The sequence below is a fragment of the Pristiophorus japonicus genome, unplaced genomic scaffold (assembly GCF_044704955.1).
Source record: "Pristiophorus japonicus isolate sPriJap1 unplaced genomic scaffold, sPriJap1.hap1 HAP1_SCAFFOLD_641, whole genome shotgun sequence".
NCBI lineage: Eukaryota > Metazoa > Chordata > Chondrichthyes > Pristiophoridae > Pristiophorus > Pristiophorus japonicus.
The window spans coordinates 145001-161423 of record NW_027254553.1 but is presented as its reverse complement, the minus strand read 5'-3'; the positions used below and the strand labels follow the sequence as shown (position 1 = coordinate 161423).

General features: G+C 45.3%; 1 protein-coding gene across 3 annotated transcripts in view; it reads left to right on the top strand.

Moving 5' to 3' along the window:
• Positions 1–16423, top strand: part of LOC139255845 (uncharacterized) — a 241400-nt gene that overhangs the window by 108087 nt on the left and 116890 nt on the right. For all 3 annotated transcript variants that reach the window (XM_070874020.1, XM_070874019.1, XM_070874018.1), the window contains one exon: positions 15200–15283. In XM_070874020.1, coding sequence (XP_070730121.1) covers positions 15200–15283 — 84 coding nt within the window. The remainder of the gene's footprint in view (positions 1–15199; positions 15284–16423) is intronic.

The window sequence follows — 16423 nt, the reverse complement described above, 5'->3', positions numbered from 1 at the left end:
AAATTGTGAGGAAGACACAAAAAATCTGCAAAGGGCTATAGACAGGCTAAGTGAGTGGGCAAAAATTTGGCAGATGGAGTATAGTGTGGGAAAGTGTGAGGTTATCCACTTTGGCAGAAAATATAATAAAGCAAATGATTAATTAAATGGAGAAAAATTACAAAATGCTGCACTAAAAAGGGACATGGGGATCCTTGTGCATGAAACACAAAAAGTTAGTATGTAGGTACAGCAAGTAATCAGGAAGACAAATGAAATGTTGGCCTTTATTGCAAGGGTGATGGAGTATAAAAGCAGAGAAGTCCTGCTACAACTGTACAGGGTATTGGTGAGACCACACCTAGAGTACTACATACAGTTTTGTTCTCCTTATTTAAGGAAGGATATACTTTCATTAGAGGCAATTGAGAGAAGATTCACTCAGTTGATTCCTGAGATGAAAAGGTTGAAGAAAGGTTGAGCAGGTTGGGCCTGTACTCATTGGAGTTCAGAAGAATGAGAGGTGATCTTATTGAGACATATAAGATAATGAGGGGGCTCGACAAGATTGATGCAGAGAGGATGTTTCCACTCATGGGGGAATCTAAAATTGGGGGCATAGCTTTAGAATAAGGGGTCACCCATTTAAAACTGAGATGAGGAGGAATTTCTTCTCTGAGGGTTGTAAATCTGTGGAATTCGCTGCCCCAGAGAGCTGTGGAGGGTGGTTCACTGAATATATTTAAGGCGGAGAGAGACAGATGTTTGAGCGATAAGGGAGTAAAGGGTTATGGGGAGCGGGCAGGGAAGTGGAGCTGAGCCCAAGATCAGATCAGCCATGATATTATTGAATGGCGGAGCAGGCTCGAGGAGCCATATGGCCTACTCCTGCTTTTATTTATTATGTTCTTATGTTAATTAACCCTCTCCGTATCTACCTATCTCTCTTCCTTTAAGATGTTCCTTAAAACATACGTCTTCGACCAAGTTTTTGGTCACATGTCCTTATACCTCATGTGGCTCGCTGTCAGATCTGATTGAATTTTTTGAGGAGGTGACTAAAGTTGTGTACAAGGGAATGTCGATGGATGTTATTTATATGGACTTCCAGAAGGCATAAAAGACTGTTAACTAAGGTAGAAGCCCATGGAATTGAGGGCAAATTATTTACCTGGTTCGGAAATAGGCTGAGCGGCAGGAGATAAGCAGTAGGGATAATACCTAGCTACACAAATTGGCAGAATGTGACTAGTGGTGTCCCGCATGGATCTGTGTTGGGGCCGCAACTATTCACAGTATTTATTAGCAATTTAGATGATGGCATAGAAAGTCACATATCCAAATTTGCCGATGACACAAAGATAGTGGGCATTGTCGGCAGTGTAGATAAAAACATTAAATTACAAAGGGACATCGATAGATTAAGTAAACGGGCAAAACTGTGGCAAATAGATTTCAATGTAGGCAAATGTAAGATCATACACTTTGGACCTAGAAAGGACAGAACAGGGTACGTTCTAACTGGTGAAAAGCTAGAAACAGCGGAGGTCCAAAGAGACTTGGGGGTCCAGGTACAAAGATCATTTAAATGTTATGAACAGGTATAAAAAATAATCAACAAGTCTAATGGAATGCTGGCCTTTATATCTCCAGAACTAGAATACAAGGGGGTAGAAGTTATGCTGCAGCTAAACAAAACCCTGGTTAGACCACACCTGGAGTTCTGTGCACCACATCTTAGGAAGGATATATTGGCATCGGAGGGAGTGCAGTGTAGGTTTACCAGAATCATACCCGAATTTCAAGGGTTGAGTTATGAGGAGAAATTACACAAATTAGGGTTGTGTTCCCTAGAATTTAGACAGTTATGGGGTGATCTGATCGAAATTTTCAAGATATTAAGGGATAGATAAAGAGAAACTATTTCTGCTGGTTGAGGAGTCTAGGACTAGGGGACAAAGTCTAAAAAATGGAGCCAAATCTTTCAGGGGTGAAATTAGGAAACACTTCGACACACAAAGGGTGGTAGAAGTTTGGCACTCTCTTCCGCAAATGGCAATTGATGTAGATCAATTGTTAATTTTAAATCTGAGATTGATAGATTTTTGTTAACCAAAGGTATTAAGGGATATGGGCCAAGAGGGTGTTAGGTTGTCGATCAGCCATGATCTCATTAAATGGCAGAACAGACTCGAGGGGCTCAGTGCCTACTCCTGTTCCTATATTCCTGTCATCAACATAGGCAGTCCCTCGGAACCATGTAAGACTTGCTTCCACTCTAAAAGTGAGTTCTCAGGTGGCTGTACAGGGAATTACAGTCTCTGTCACAGGTAGGGAAGACGGTGGTTGAAGAAAAGGGTGGGTGGGGAGCCTGGTTTGCCGCACGCTCCTTCCGCTGTCTGCGCTTGATTTCTGCATGCTCTCGGCGATGAAACTCGAGGTGCTCAGCCCCCTCCCGGATGCTCTTCCTCCATTTTGGGTGGTCTTGGGCCAGGGATTCTCAGGTGCCGGTGGGGAAGTTGCACTTTATCAAGGAGGCTTTGAGGGTGTCCTTGGAACATTTCCTCTGCCCACCTGGGGCTCGCTCGCCATGTAGGAGTTCCGAGTAGAGCACTTGCTTAGGGAGTCTCGTGTCGGGCATGCGGATGATGTGGCCCGCCCAACGTAGCTGGTCGAGCGTGGTCAGTGCTTTGATGCTGGGTTGTTGGCCTGAGCGAGAACATAGAAAACATAGAAACATAGAAAATAGGTGCAGGAGCAGGCCATTCGGCCCTTCGAGCCTGCACAGCCATTCATTATAATTATGGCAACCTCAGTACCCCACCCCTGCCTTCTCTCCATACCCCCTGATCCCTTTAGCCATAAAGGCCACATCTAACTCCCTTTTGAATATGTCCAACGAACTGGACTCACCAACTTTCTGTGGCAGAGAATTCCACAGGCTCACAACTCTCTGGGTGAAAAAGTTTCTCCTCATCTCGGTCCTATATGGCTTACCCCTTATCTTTAGTCTGTGACCCCTGATTATTGACTTCCCCAATATCGGGAACATTCTACCTGCATCTAACCTGTCCAGTCATGTCAGAATTTTATATGTTTCTATGAGATCTCCTCTCATCCTTCTAAACTCCACTGAATAAATTCTTCTAAATTCCAGTGAGTATAAGCCTAGCCGATCCAGTCTTTCCTCATATATCAGTCCTGCCATCCCGGGAATCAGTTTGGTGAACCTTCGCTGCACTCCCTCAATAGCAAGAACGTCCTTCCTCAGATTAGGAGACCAAAACTGCACACAATACTCAAGGTGTGGTCTCACCAAGGCCCTGTACAACTGCAGTAAGACCTCCCTGTTCCTATACTCAAATCCCCTCGCTATGAAGGCCAGCATGCCATTTGCTTTCTTTACTGCCTCCTGTACCTGAATGCCTACCTTCAATGACTGATGTACCATGACACCCAGGTCTCTTTGCACCTTCCCTTTTACTAATCTGTCACCTTTCAGATGATGATCTGCCTTCCTGTTTTTGCCACCAAAGTGGATAACCTCACATTTATTCACATTATACTGCATCTGCCATGCATTTGCCCATTCAACTAACCTGTCCAAGTCACCCTGCAGCCTCTTAGCATCATCCTCGCAGCTCACACCACCACCCAGCTTAGTGTCATCTGCAAACTTGGAGATTATACATTCAATTCCTTCATCTAAATCATTAATGTATATTGTAAATAGCTGGGGTCCCAGCACTGAACCCTGCGCACCCCACTAGTCACTGTCTGCCATTCTGAAAATGACCCATTATTCCCATTCTTTGCTTCCTGTCTGCCAACCAGTACTCTACCTACGTCAATACATTACCCCCAATACCATGTGCCTTAATTTTGCATACTAATCTCTTGTGTGGGACCTTGTCAAAAGCCTTTTGAAAGTCCAAATACACCACATCCCCACTGGTTCCCCCTTATCCACTCTACTAGTTACATCCTCAAAAAACTCTAGAAGATTTGTCAAGCATGATTTCCCTTTCATAAATCCACGTTGACTTGGACCGATCCTGTCACTGCTTTCCAGATATGCTGCTATTACATCTTTAATAATTGATTCCAGCATTTTCCCCACCACCGATGTCAGGCTAACCGGTCTATAAATCCCTGTTTTCTCTCTCCCTCCTTTTTTAAAAAGTGGGGTTACATTAGCTACCCTCCAATCCGTAGGAACTGATCCAGAGCCCATGGAATGTTGGAAAATGACCACCAAACACTGACGTTAGTGCGTCTATCCTCCGAGTGGATTTGCAGAAACTTGTGGAGGCAGTGTTCGTGGTACTTCTCCAGCGCTTTGAGAAATCTGCTGCATATGGTCCATGTCTCTGAGCCATATAGGATGGTGGGTATCACTACTGCCCTACTGCTTGGTGCCAGATTTGAGGACCTGGCCTTCAAACACTCTCTTCCTCATGCGACGGAAGGCTGCACTGGCACACTGCAGGCGGTGTTGGAACTCGTCATCGATGTCTGCCCTTGCTGATAGTAGGCTCCTGAGGTATGGAAAATGGTCCACTTTGTCCAAGGTCACGCCATGGATTTTGATGACCGGGGGGCAGCACTGCGTGGCAGGGTCAGGTTGGTGGAGGACCTTTGTCTTACAGATGTTTGGCATAAGGTCTATACTTTCGTACACCTCAGTGAAGGTGTTAACGATGGCTTGTAATTCAGCTGCTGAGTATGCGCAGACCCAAGCACATCCAGGTACTGTAGTTCTAGCTTGGAGGCAGCAAAGGTTGAACAGTTTCCCATTGGTTCTATAGTTTAGTTCCACTTCAGCGGGGAGCTTGTTGAGAGTGAGATGGAGCATTGCAGCAAGGAAGATCGAGAAAAGTGTTGGTGCAATGACGAATATGGAGTTCGGTTTCAGATCAGCTATGATCTCGTTAAATGGCAGAACAGGCTCAAGGTGCTCATTGGCCTACTCCTGTTCCTTTTTCCTGTGTTCTTATGTGCTAAGCCTTTAAAAAATAGCCACTTTAGCATTAGTCAATAGTAGAAATTTTGAAATAACTGACCAGGTGTTAATGATACCAGTGAATAGCTGAGCTCTATAGATCAGGAAAGTTATTGGGGCAGAAATTCTGAAGAGGACTTCCCACGGGAAAATCAATAAAGAATAGAAATAAAATGCGCACTTACCTGAAGCTGCTTCACCCGCTGGAACTCCCGATCCACAAGCCTCCTCTCCCTGCGACGCGCAGCGCGTGCACGTCAGGACGTCCGCAGGAGTCACGTGTGCTTGGACATCCAATCACAGGTAAGTATTTACTCATTAATTGTAATAGGAGTTTTGTAATCCAATGAATGAGAAAACCCCCAAAACTAACCAAAAATACATAAAACTTTTAAAAAAAACACCTCCCACAATAAACTAATAGAAATTAAAAATGTTACACGTTTTTAAAAGAAAAAAAAATTGCTGATTTTTAAAAAAAGTTAGGGTTTGGGTTTAAAATAACATTATCTGAGTGGGCAGGGTTTTAACATAAATGTATTTTTAAAATTTTAATTTTAATCATGTTTTTTCTATGTTTTTAAACTCTTATGCGCCTGCCTTTTCAGACGCAAGAGTTCTGAGGACATTTGCCGTGCCAGATATGGCTAGATAACCCAAAGTTCCACGTACAAATGTCCTCGCTCCTGACCTGCGGATGATCTGCTTTTCCGATGCCTTCCCGGGTCCGTAGAAACGTCGTACGGGCCCGGGACGTCAGAAATTCTGCCCCATTATTGAATCTGCTTCCATCACCCTTTCAGGCAGTGCATTCCAGATCATGCTTAAAAAAGATTCTCCTCATCACCTCCCTGATTCTTTTGTCAATTACCTTAAATGTGTTCTCTGGCTACCGACCATTCTGCCCCTGGAATTGTTTCTCTTTATTTACTCTATCAAAACCCTTCATGATTTTGAATACCTCTATTAAAACTTCTCTTAACCTTCTCTTCTCTAATGAGTACAACCCCAGCTTCTCTAGTCTCTCTACATAACTGAAGTCCTTTATCCCAGGTACCATTCTAGTAAATCTCTTTTGATCCCTCTCCAAGGCCTGTGGTGTCCAGAATTAAACACAATATTCTAACTAAGGCCTAACCAGTGATTTCTAAAGGTTTCGTATAAATTCCTTGTTTTTATGCTCTATGCAGGGAATTTTAACCCCCTCCCCCCCCCCCAAGACTAGAATGGTTCACATGGATTGAAAGGTAGCAATTGTAACCTCACTATTTAAGATAGTGGCCACCATAAGTAGCTGCGTGCAAAACACTTGGTCAAGCACATTCCCAGGTGCTGGTCATGAAGATCTCCGAACAATGTGGACCCGAACTTATTTGGAATAACTACTCTTGCACCCCTCATGATACAATCTTTATACACTGATAATTCATTCCTACGAACGAAGTATGGATGAATTTCTTTCTGTGATATCTGGTTTGGCCAGCCATTTGCTATGTAGTCATGCATCTTTGACATAACTGGGCTACGCTTGGTTGCTCTACCAATCTCTTCAGCTGTGACTGGCTGTTTATCAATGTATGAAAAATAGAACATTTCTTCCCGATTGGTTGTAATTTGTGATGAGGATGGCAACCTAGACATAGCATCAGCATTACTGTGATCAGCTGATCATCTGTTATCAATGGCATATGTATATACTGACAAAATCATCTCTGCATTCGGGCTGTAGCCAAGGTTTGAATTGGGGACTTGGATGGAGGATTGCTGTCAGGGACTTATGGTCAGTAACGATGGTAAACTTACAACCATACAAATATTTGTGGAACTTCTTGACACCAAAAATTAATGCCAAAGCTTCTCTTTCAATCTATACATAATTACGCTCACATAGAAACATAGAAAAATAGGTGCAGGAGTAGGCCATTCTGCCCTTCGAGCCTGCACCGCCATTCAATAAGATCATGGCTGATCATTCCTTCAGTACTCTTTCCTGCTTTCTCTCCATACCCCTTGATCCCCTTAACTGTAAGAGCCATATCTAACTCCTTCTTGAATATATTCAGTGAACTGGCATCAACAACTCTCTGCGGCAGGGAATTCCACAGGTTAACAACTCTCTGAGTAAAGAAGTTTCTCTTCATCTCTGTCCTAAATGGCCTACCCCTTATCCTAAGACTATGTCCTCTGGTTCTGGACTTATCCAGCATCGGGAACATTCTTCCCGCATCTAACCTGTCCAGTCCTGTCAGAATGTTTATATGAGATCTTCTCTCATCCTTCTGAACTCCAGTTGATCCAGTCTCTCCTCATATGACAGCCCAGCCATCCTGGGAATCAGTCTGGTGAACCTTCGCTGCACTCCCTCAATAGCAAGAACGTCCTCCTTCAGACTAGGAGACCAAAACTGAACACAATATTCCAGGTGAGGCCTCACTAAGGCCCTGTACAACTGCAGTAAGACCTCCCTGCTTCTATATTCAAATCCCCTAGCTATGAAGGTCAACATACCATTTGCCTTCTTCACCGCCTGCTGTACCTGCCTGCCCACTTTCAGTGACTGATGAACCATGACACCCAGGCCTCGTTGCACCTCCCCTTTTCCTAGTCTGTCACCATTCAGATAAAATTCTGCCTTCGTGTTTTTGCCCCCAAAATGGATAACCTCACATTTATCCACATTATACTGCATCTGGCATGCATTTGCCCACTCACCTAACCTGTCCAAGTCACCCTGCAGCCTCTGAGCGTCCTCCTCACAGCTCACACCGCCACCCAGTTTAATGCCATCCGCAAACTTGGAGATATTACACTCTATTCCTTCATCCAAATCGTTAATGTATATTGTAAAGAGCTGGGGTCCCAACACTGAGCCCTGCGGCACTCCACTAGTCACTGCCTACCATTCTGAAAAGGACCCGTTTATCCCGACTCTCTGCTTCCTGTCTGCCAACCAGTTCTCTCTCCACGTCAGTACATTACCCCCAATACCATGTGCTTTAATTTTGCACACCAATCTCTTGTGTGGTACCTTGTCAAAAGCCTTCGGAAAGTCCAAATACACCACATCCACTGGATCTCCCTTGTCCACTCTGCTAGTTACATCCTCAAAAAATTCCAGAAGATTCGTCAAGCATGATTTCCCTTTCATAAATCCATGCTGACTTGATCCGATCCTGTCACTGCTTTCCAAATACGCTGTTATTTCATCCTTCATGATCGATTCCAACATTTTCCCCAGTACTGATGGCAGGCTAACCGGTCTATAATTACCCATTTTCTCTCTCCCTCCTTTTTTAAAAAGTGGTGTTACATTAGCTATCCTCCAGTCCATGGAAACTGATCCAAAGTCGATAGACTGTTGGAAAATGATCATCAATGTATCCACTATTTCTAGGGCTACTTTCTTGAGCACTCTGGGATGCAGACTATCAGGCCCCGGGGATTTATCGGCCTTCAATTCCATCAATTTCCCGAACACAATTTCCCGCCTAATAAGGATATCCTTCAGTTCCTCTTTCTCATTAGACCCACTGTCCCCTAGTACCTTCGGACAGTTATTTGTATCTTCCTTCTTTGTTCCCCATTATAATTTCACCTGAATCCGACTGCAAGGGACCTACGTTTGTCTTTACTAATCTTTTTCTCTTCACATATTTATAGAAGCTTTTGCAGTCAGTTTTTATATTCCCTGCAAGCTTCCGCTCGTACTCTATTTTCCCCCTCTTAATTAAACCCTTAGTCCTCCTCTGTTGAATTCTAAATTTCTCCCAGTCCTCAGGTGTGTTGCTTTTTCTAGCCAATGTATATGCCTCTTCCTTGGCTTTAACACTATCCTTAATTTCCTTTGTTAGGCATGGTTGAGCCACCTTCCCAGTTTTATTTTTACTCCAGACAGGGATGTACATTTGCTGAAGTTTATCCATGTGATCTTTAAATGTTTGCCATTGCTTATCCACCATCAACTCTTTGAGCATCGTTTGCCAGTCTATTTTTGCCAATTCACACCTCATCCCGTCGAAGTTATCTTTCCTTAAGTTCAGGACCCTAGTTAACTTTGTCACTCTCCATCTTAATAAGGAATTCTACCACATTATGGTCACTTTTCCCCAAGGGGCCTCGCACAACAAGATTGCTAATTAGTCCCTTCTCATTACACAATACCCAGTCTAGGATGGCCAGCTCCCTGGTTGGTTCCTCAACATATTGGTCTAGAAAACCATCCCGAATACACTCCAGGAAATCCTCCTCCACCGCATTGCTATCAGTTAGGTTAGCCCAATCAATGTGTATATTAAAGTCGTCCATGATTACTGCTGTACCTTTATTGCACACATCCCTTATTTCTTGCTTGATGCTGTCCCCAACCTCACTATTACTATGTGGTGGTCTATACACAACACCCACTAGCGTTTTCAGCCATTTGGTATTCCGCAGATCCACCCATACCGATTCCACATCATCCAGGCTAATGTCCTTCCTTACAATTGCATTGATTTCATCTTTAACCACCAACTCCACCCCACCTCCTTTTCCTCTGTCTATCCTTCCTAAATGCTGAATACTCTTGGTTGTTGAGTTCCCAGCCTTGGTCCCCCTGGAGCCATGTCTCCGTGATGCCAATCACATCGTATCCGTTAACTGCTATCTGCGCAGTTAATTCATCCACTTATTTCGAATACTCCTTGCATTGAGGCACAGAGCCTTCAGGCTTGTTTTTTTAACACACTTTGCCCCTTTAGAATTTTGCTGTAATGTGGCCCTTTTTGTTTTTTGCCTTGGGTTTCTCTGCCCTCCACTTTTACTATTTTCCTTTCTATATTTTGCTTCTGCCTCCTTTTTATTTCCCTCTTGTCTCCCTGCATAGATTCCATTCCTCCTGCCATATTAGTTTAACTCCTCCCAACAGCACTAGCAAACACTCCCCCTAGGACATTGGTTCCGGTCCTGCCCAAGTGCAGACCGTCCGGTTTGTACTGGTCCCACCTCCTCCAGAACCGTTCCAATGTTCCAGGAATTTGAATCCCTCCCTTGTGCACCACTCCTCAAGCCATGTATTCATCTAAGCTATCCTGCGATTCCTACTCTGAGTAGCACGTGGCATTGGTAGCAATCTTGAGATTGCTACTTTTGAGGTCCTAATTTTTAATTTAGCTCCTAGCTCCCTAAATTCGCCGCGTAGGACCTCATCCCATTTTTTACCTATGTCGTTGGTACCTATATGCACCACGACAACTGGCTGTTCACCCTCCCTTTTCAGAATGTCCTGCACCCGCTCCGAGACATCCTTGACCCTTGCACCAGGAAGGCAACATACCATCCTGGAGTCTTGGTTGCGGCCGCTTACAGTTGAATCCCCTATCACTATCGCTCTCCCACTCTTTTTCCTGCCCTCCTGTGCAGCAGAGCCAGCCACGGTGCCATGAACTTGGCTGCTGCTGCTCCCCCGTTATGAGTCATCCCCCTCAACAGTACTCAAAGCAGTGTATCTGTTTTGCAGGGGAATGACTGCAGGGGATCCCTGCACTACATTCCTTGCACTGCTCTTCCTGTTGGTCTTCCATTCCCTATCTGGCTGTGGAGCCTTTACCTGCAGTAAGACCAACTCACTAAACGTGCTGTTCACGTCATTCTCAGTATCGTGGATGCTCCAGAGTAAATCCACCTTCAGTTGCAATTCCGCAACACGGTCCGTCAGGAGCTGGAGGTGGATACACTTCCCGCACACGTAGTCGTCGGAGACACTGGAGGCGTCCCTGGTTTCCCACATAGTACAAGAGGAGCATAACACGTGTCCGAGCTCTCCTGCCTTGACTTAACTCTTAGATACACTTAAATTGGCAATAACAATGTTAAAAGTTACTCACTGATATAGAAGAGAAAAAAGAAAAACTACTGACCAATCACCAGCCAATCACTTACCCCTTGGCTGTGACATCACCTTTCTATTTCTTTCTACTTCTTTTTTGTCTTCACCCTGTAGCTGCACCGGTCGGCCTTTATAAGCCTCTGCTGATCCCCGGACTCACACCTCAGCGACCATGAACTTCCGCTGCCTCTCGCGGCCTTTATCGGCCTCGGACGCTCCCCGGACTCACGCCTCAGCGACCACGAACTCCCGCTGCCTCTCGCGGCCTTTATAGGCCTCTGCCGATCCCCGGACCCACGCCTCAGCGACCACGAACTCCCGCTGCCTCTTGCGGCCTTTATAGGCCTCTGCCGATCCCTGGACTCACGACTCAGCGACCACGAACTCCCGCTGCCTCTCGCGGGCTTTATAGGCCTCTGCCGATCCCTGGACTCATGCCTCAGCAACCACCAACTCCCGTTGCCTCTCGAGGCCTTTATAGGCCTCTGCCGATCCCCGGACTCATGCCTCAGCGACCACCAACTCCTGCTGCCTCTTGCGGCCTTTATAGGCTTCAGACGCTCCCCGGACTCACGCCTCAGCGACCACGAACTCCCGCTGACTCTCGCGGCCTTTATAGGCCTCTGCTGATCCCCGGACTCACGCCTCACTGGCACTGAGAGTGCGTGAAGCAAAGGCAATTCGTCTCTCATCCCAATGATGTAGTACATGAGAGATCATTGCCCCAACTCCATACGGAGAAGCATTGCATGCTAGCTTGATCTCCTTAGATATGTCATAGTGAACTAACGTGGTGCTCTCTACCAACAGGCTTTTATATTCCTTGAATGCTGCGTCGCATTCTTTTGACCACTTCCATTGGACCTATTTTTTCAACAGCTCATTCAGTGGATGTAATACTGTAGCCAAATATGGTAGGAACTTCCCATAATAATTCAAAAGACCTCAAAATGATCTAAGTTCAATGGGAGTGGGTGCATTTCTGATTGCATCCAGCTTTCCCTTGGTTGAGTGTAAACCATCTTTGTTTACTCTGTGACCGAAGTACCCCATTGAGCATTGAAATAACTCACAGTTGCAAGCAGTCACTCATACTCTGTGCTTCTCTAGCCATTTGAGCACTTCATTCAACAAGTTATTATAGATTTTCCAGTTTGGTGCTGAAATGAGTATGTCATCTTAATAACATACTAACCCTTCAATGCCTTGCAAAATCTGGTTCATCACCTCTTGGAATATGGCGGGGGCAGAAGACAATCCAAATGGTAGCCTATTAAATTGATATAGGCCTAGATGAATATTTATAATCAAGCATGACTTGAACTCCTCATCTAGTTCAAGTTGTAAGTAGGCATTTATGAGATCTAACTTTGAGAAGAACTGGCCACCTGTCAGCAATGTGAACAAATCTTCTACATTTGTCAATGCATTGGGTAGATTACCCCCTAGAACCTGGTTTTCGATTACTTTTTAAATCACCACACAATCTTAACTGACCATCTGACTTAGGTACAAGAATGGGTGTAGCCTAATTATTTATATCTACCTTACAGAAAATATTCTCAGATTCTAGTCTTTTGAGATTGTCCTTGAGTGCGTATGGGACGGGTCATGGCTTGCAGTAAACTGGTCTAGCGTCCTTCTGTACTGTGACACTTGCCTAAAAGTCTTGCATTAGACTGCCTATTTTGCAGAACATCTTCGGATATTGCTTGATGACATCCTCTTTCGATGCAAATCTCGTTTCTACACGAAAAATCTCATTCCAATTCAGCTTCAGTGATCCTAACCAATTTCTACCTAGAAAATATAAAAGAAAAATACTGCGGATGCTGGAATCCGGAATAAAAACAGAAAATGCTGGAAATCTCAGCGAGTCAAGCAGCATCTGTGGAGAGAAAGCAGAGTTAACGTTTCGGGTCGATGACCCTTCGTTGGAACTTAGTAAGGCAGGCTTGTCCCCTGTCACTATTAAGAGAGGCAAGCTCTGAAACTGATCCTTGTATTTCACAAGTTGCATGATTTCCTGCTGGAAAAGTCGAAGATAGAGCTGCGAGGCTACTCAGGAGAGCAAATCCCTGTGGTAGGACGTATCATCATAGGCAGTCCCTCGTATCAAGGATGACTTGCTTCCACGCCAAAAAGGGATGAGTTCACAGGTGTTTCAATGAAGGACCTAATATTCCAGATCCCGAACTACATCCTGAAGGATAGAAGATGCCTGTGTGCATTTTTTTTTTAAACGTGGGGTGACCGTTGCACACCAGTCACCACACGGGCTTGACAGAGCTAGGTCTTGGTCCAGTGGCAAGGATTACCCAAGACAACTGGAGACCTGCTCTGCTGCACGGACCTAGTGCACACACATATCGAAGTGTGGACTGGCTCGTGCTGCCCCTGGGCCCCGAACTCGCGTCTCTCCTGGGCCCCGATCACGTCCCTCTGATAGGACGTATCACCGTAACCCTTGCCACTGGACAAAGACCTAGCTCTGTCAAACCCGTGTGGTGGCTGGTGTGCAACGGTCACCCCACGTTAAAAAAAATGCATGCACAGGTATCTTCTACCCTTCAGGATGTAGTTTGGGATCTGAAATATTAGGTCCTTCATTGAAACACCTGTGAACTCATCCCTTTGTGGCGTGGAAGCAAGTCATCCTCGATACGAGGGACTGCCTATGATGATACGTCCTACCATAGGGATTTGCTCTCCTGAGCAGTCTCGCAGCTCTATCTTCGACTTTTCCAGCAGGAAATCATGCAACTTGTCAAGATATAGCAATTCTGGTACTACGCTCGCGGCTGCACCAGTGTCGATTTCCATGGGTATCCTGGTTCCTGCAATGTCTGCTTGGATGACGATACTTTGCGAATCGTTGTTAGATATCCTTGTGCTCCTGATGACATGTATCTCCAGAACCTCCACGTCCTATTGCTTCTATTCAATACTATGTAGTCTTTGGTGATTGCTACTTCTAGCATTGAAAATTGGTTTACTTTTCAGTCGGTATGCCTTTGCAAGATGCCCAATTTTCTTGCAGAAAAAACACTCTGCGTTCACATATGGACAGCTTTGAGCAATGTGTTGTCCCAGACACCAATAGCACGACTTCAATTTACTATTAACCTGGCCGGTTGCTGAGGCCTTGGGGCCCAACTGCCTTTTACTTTTAACCTGCAGGCGATTGACCTCGGTTGTCTGCTAACTTTCTTCTGATTGTGTCACTGTTGATCCCACAAACAAAGCGGTCACGCAATGCTCGGTCCTGAAAGTTTCCGAAGTGACAGTGAATGAATAGCTTTTTTAAAGATATAATGTACTCACTGATACTCTCGTCATTTAACTGACCTTGATTTCCAAAACAATAATTTTCAGCAATTTCCTGGGGCTCAGGACTGTAATCTCCATCGGTGGCATGTCCTTTTGCTTAACAGGAACAAGCACATTTTTTCTAGGTTTCATACACCTCAGGGCCTGCTTCAGTCAGGAAAATAGCTTGTTTTCTTTCTAGCACCACCCAGTTACGGTTTTCATCATTGGGGACTTCAGCGATACTATTAGCACCGCTTCACACATGCTCCGAACGTCTCGGTGGTGATGCAACTCACCCAAGCGCCCTATTATTCCCATAGGCGCAGCCATCTGGACTCTTCAATTCAGCCAAGCGTGCTTGTAATTTACCTTTGATTTTTTTAGCTGTTCTGCAAAACAAAGAACCTCTCAAAGTAGACTGAACCTTCCACGAACAAAAATTGCAGCTAGGGAATTTGATAATACTATCCTCGATCGCCAAATGTGATATCTTCCTGATGACGTCACAGACACACATGATGGCTCCTAACACATGAACTTGTCATGTGACCGTGTCACATGATGCCTTTATTGTATTTACATGATTAGTTGCATTACCACAGTAGTTCACTAGGTGGAGCAGTAGTCCACTAAAGGGAGCTCTATTTTGCAATAGCTTTTAAACGTGAAGAGGATAAACATTTGCCAAATAATTTTAAAGAGTATGGGGAAAGGGCAAGAGAATGGGACTGAATAGTTTCCAGATATGTTTATTGATCTCTTTTAAAAGTTTTTCATCTGTGATTCTGTCTGGCATCTTATTTTAAATTTGTAAAATGCGATCTTAGTGGGTGTGGCTTGCTGTTGGAAGTGTTAAGTCCGAAAATTTACTTTATATCGATAAGTAAAGATCACATTCAGGCTCAAATTATCCACATATGCATTAGTGCAACAATATAAACTCATATTTTCATAGTTTTCAGTTGTAACCATGTACATTTCTCATCTTAAAATTGTCTCTCGCATTAAATAATTTTAATTCTCTTTCTTTCCCTCCCCAGCAACCATTAACTGATGAATTTAAAACGAATGTGAGCACACCATCTTTATACCCAGTTTATCATGCATCTGTTCTCATGAGAGATGTAAGTTTTCTTTATTGCTTATGATGCAAAAGTCTAATTATAAGTAAATATATGGGGGTTAAATTGCTCTGCGACCCGATTGGGGGTGGTAACCTCCTAGGGCTGGGACATTCTGCGCCCGGCGCAGAATCCTGCCCAGCCGTGGATTTACCCTTACCTCTCCTCAAAGGAAACCGAGCATAATCTCGCGCGCTCCTCTTCCTTTGCGGGCGCTACTGGGCGCTGAAAGAAGCGCTACACAGATGCTCCGCGTAGTGCTGACATGCTTCAACGCCCCTCTCCTTCGATTAAAGTGGATGACCGCTGCACACTCTGCAACGTCTCCGATGGCCTCCACCAGGGCAACGTGCAACCGGGCCTGTAGCCCGGCACCCAAGAGGCATAATGGCAGCCCGAAAAATGCTAGGGCCGCCATTGTTGAGCCGACCCGAGAGTCGGCAGACAAAAAAATATGGCGGCCCGGGGCACTGGCACTCTTCCCTTTAAGGAGCACCCAGAGAGTTGGTGTCCACCAGATTCGCGAAGCGCAAAGCTGGCGTTGTCATCCACTCGCGCCAGCCTCGTAGTCCGCGGAGCAATTTCCCTTGTGGGGCGCTAAAGGGTCGGTGTGGGGTCGCCGCGCTCGGGCGACTACATCATCGTCAATTGCGTGGCGGCCCGGGCCGCTAACTGCAGGAAACCTCCGCAAATTCCCGGTCAATTTCACGAGAGGCGGGAGTGCTCTGTTCCCCCAAGCAAAAAGGCAATTTCGCCCCCTCATGTATAAAAGATAGATATGTGGGGTGGGGGGGGGTGGGGGGAAGAGAGTGATTTTAACGATCAAAAAGGATGGAAAGTAAATATGTAAAACATCTCAAACCAGGACCCAACCCACACTGAACCCCCCCACTTTTGGTTTTAACATAGGTGGGACGGGGTGGCGGGGGTGCGGGGGCGCGAGCTCGCTCCCAGGAGGCTGGTCGCTCATTTAAATAGTTTAAAGAGGCTGTGTGCCTCAGATTATTTCTCTGTTGCAGCATTAACGAACCGCGGGAAATCTGGTAGCTGAAGGGGGGCAAGAGCTGCTACATGGAAGAGTTGAGGTAAATGCTTTTCCAGCACTACTTGTGGGCTAGGAGGAGCAGAAGTGCTTCCCCCCGG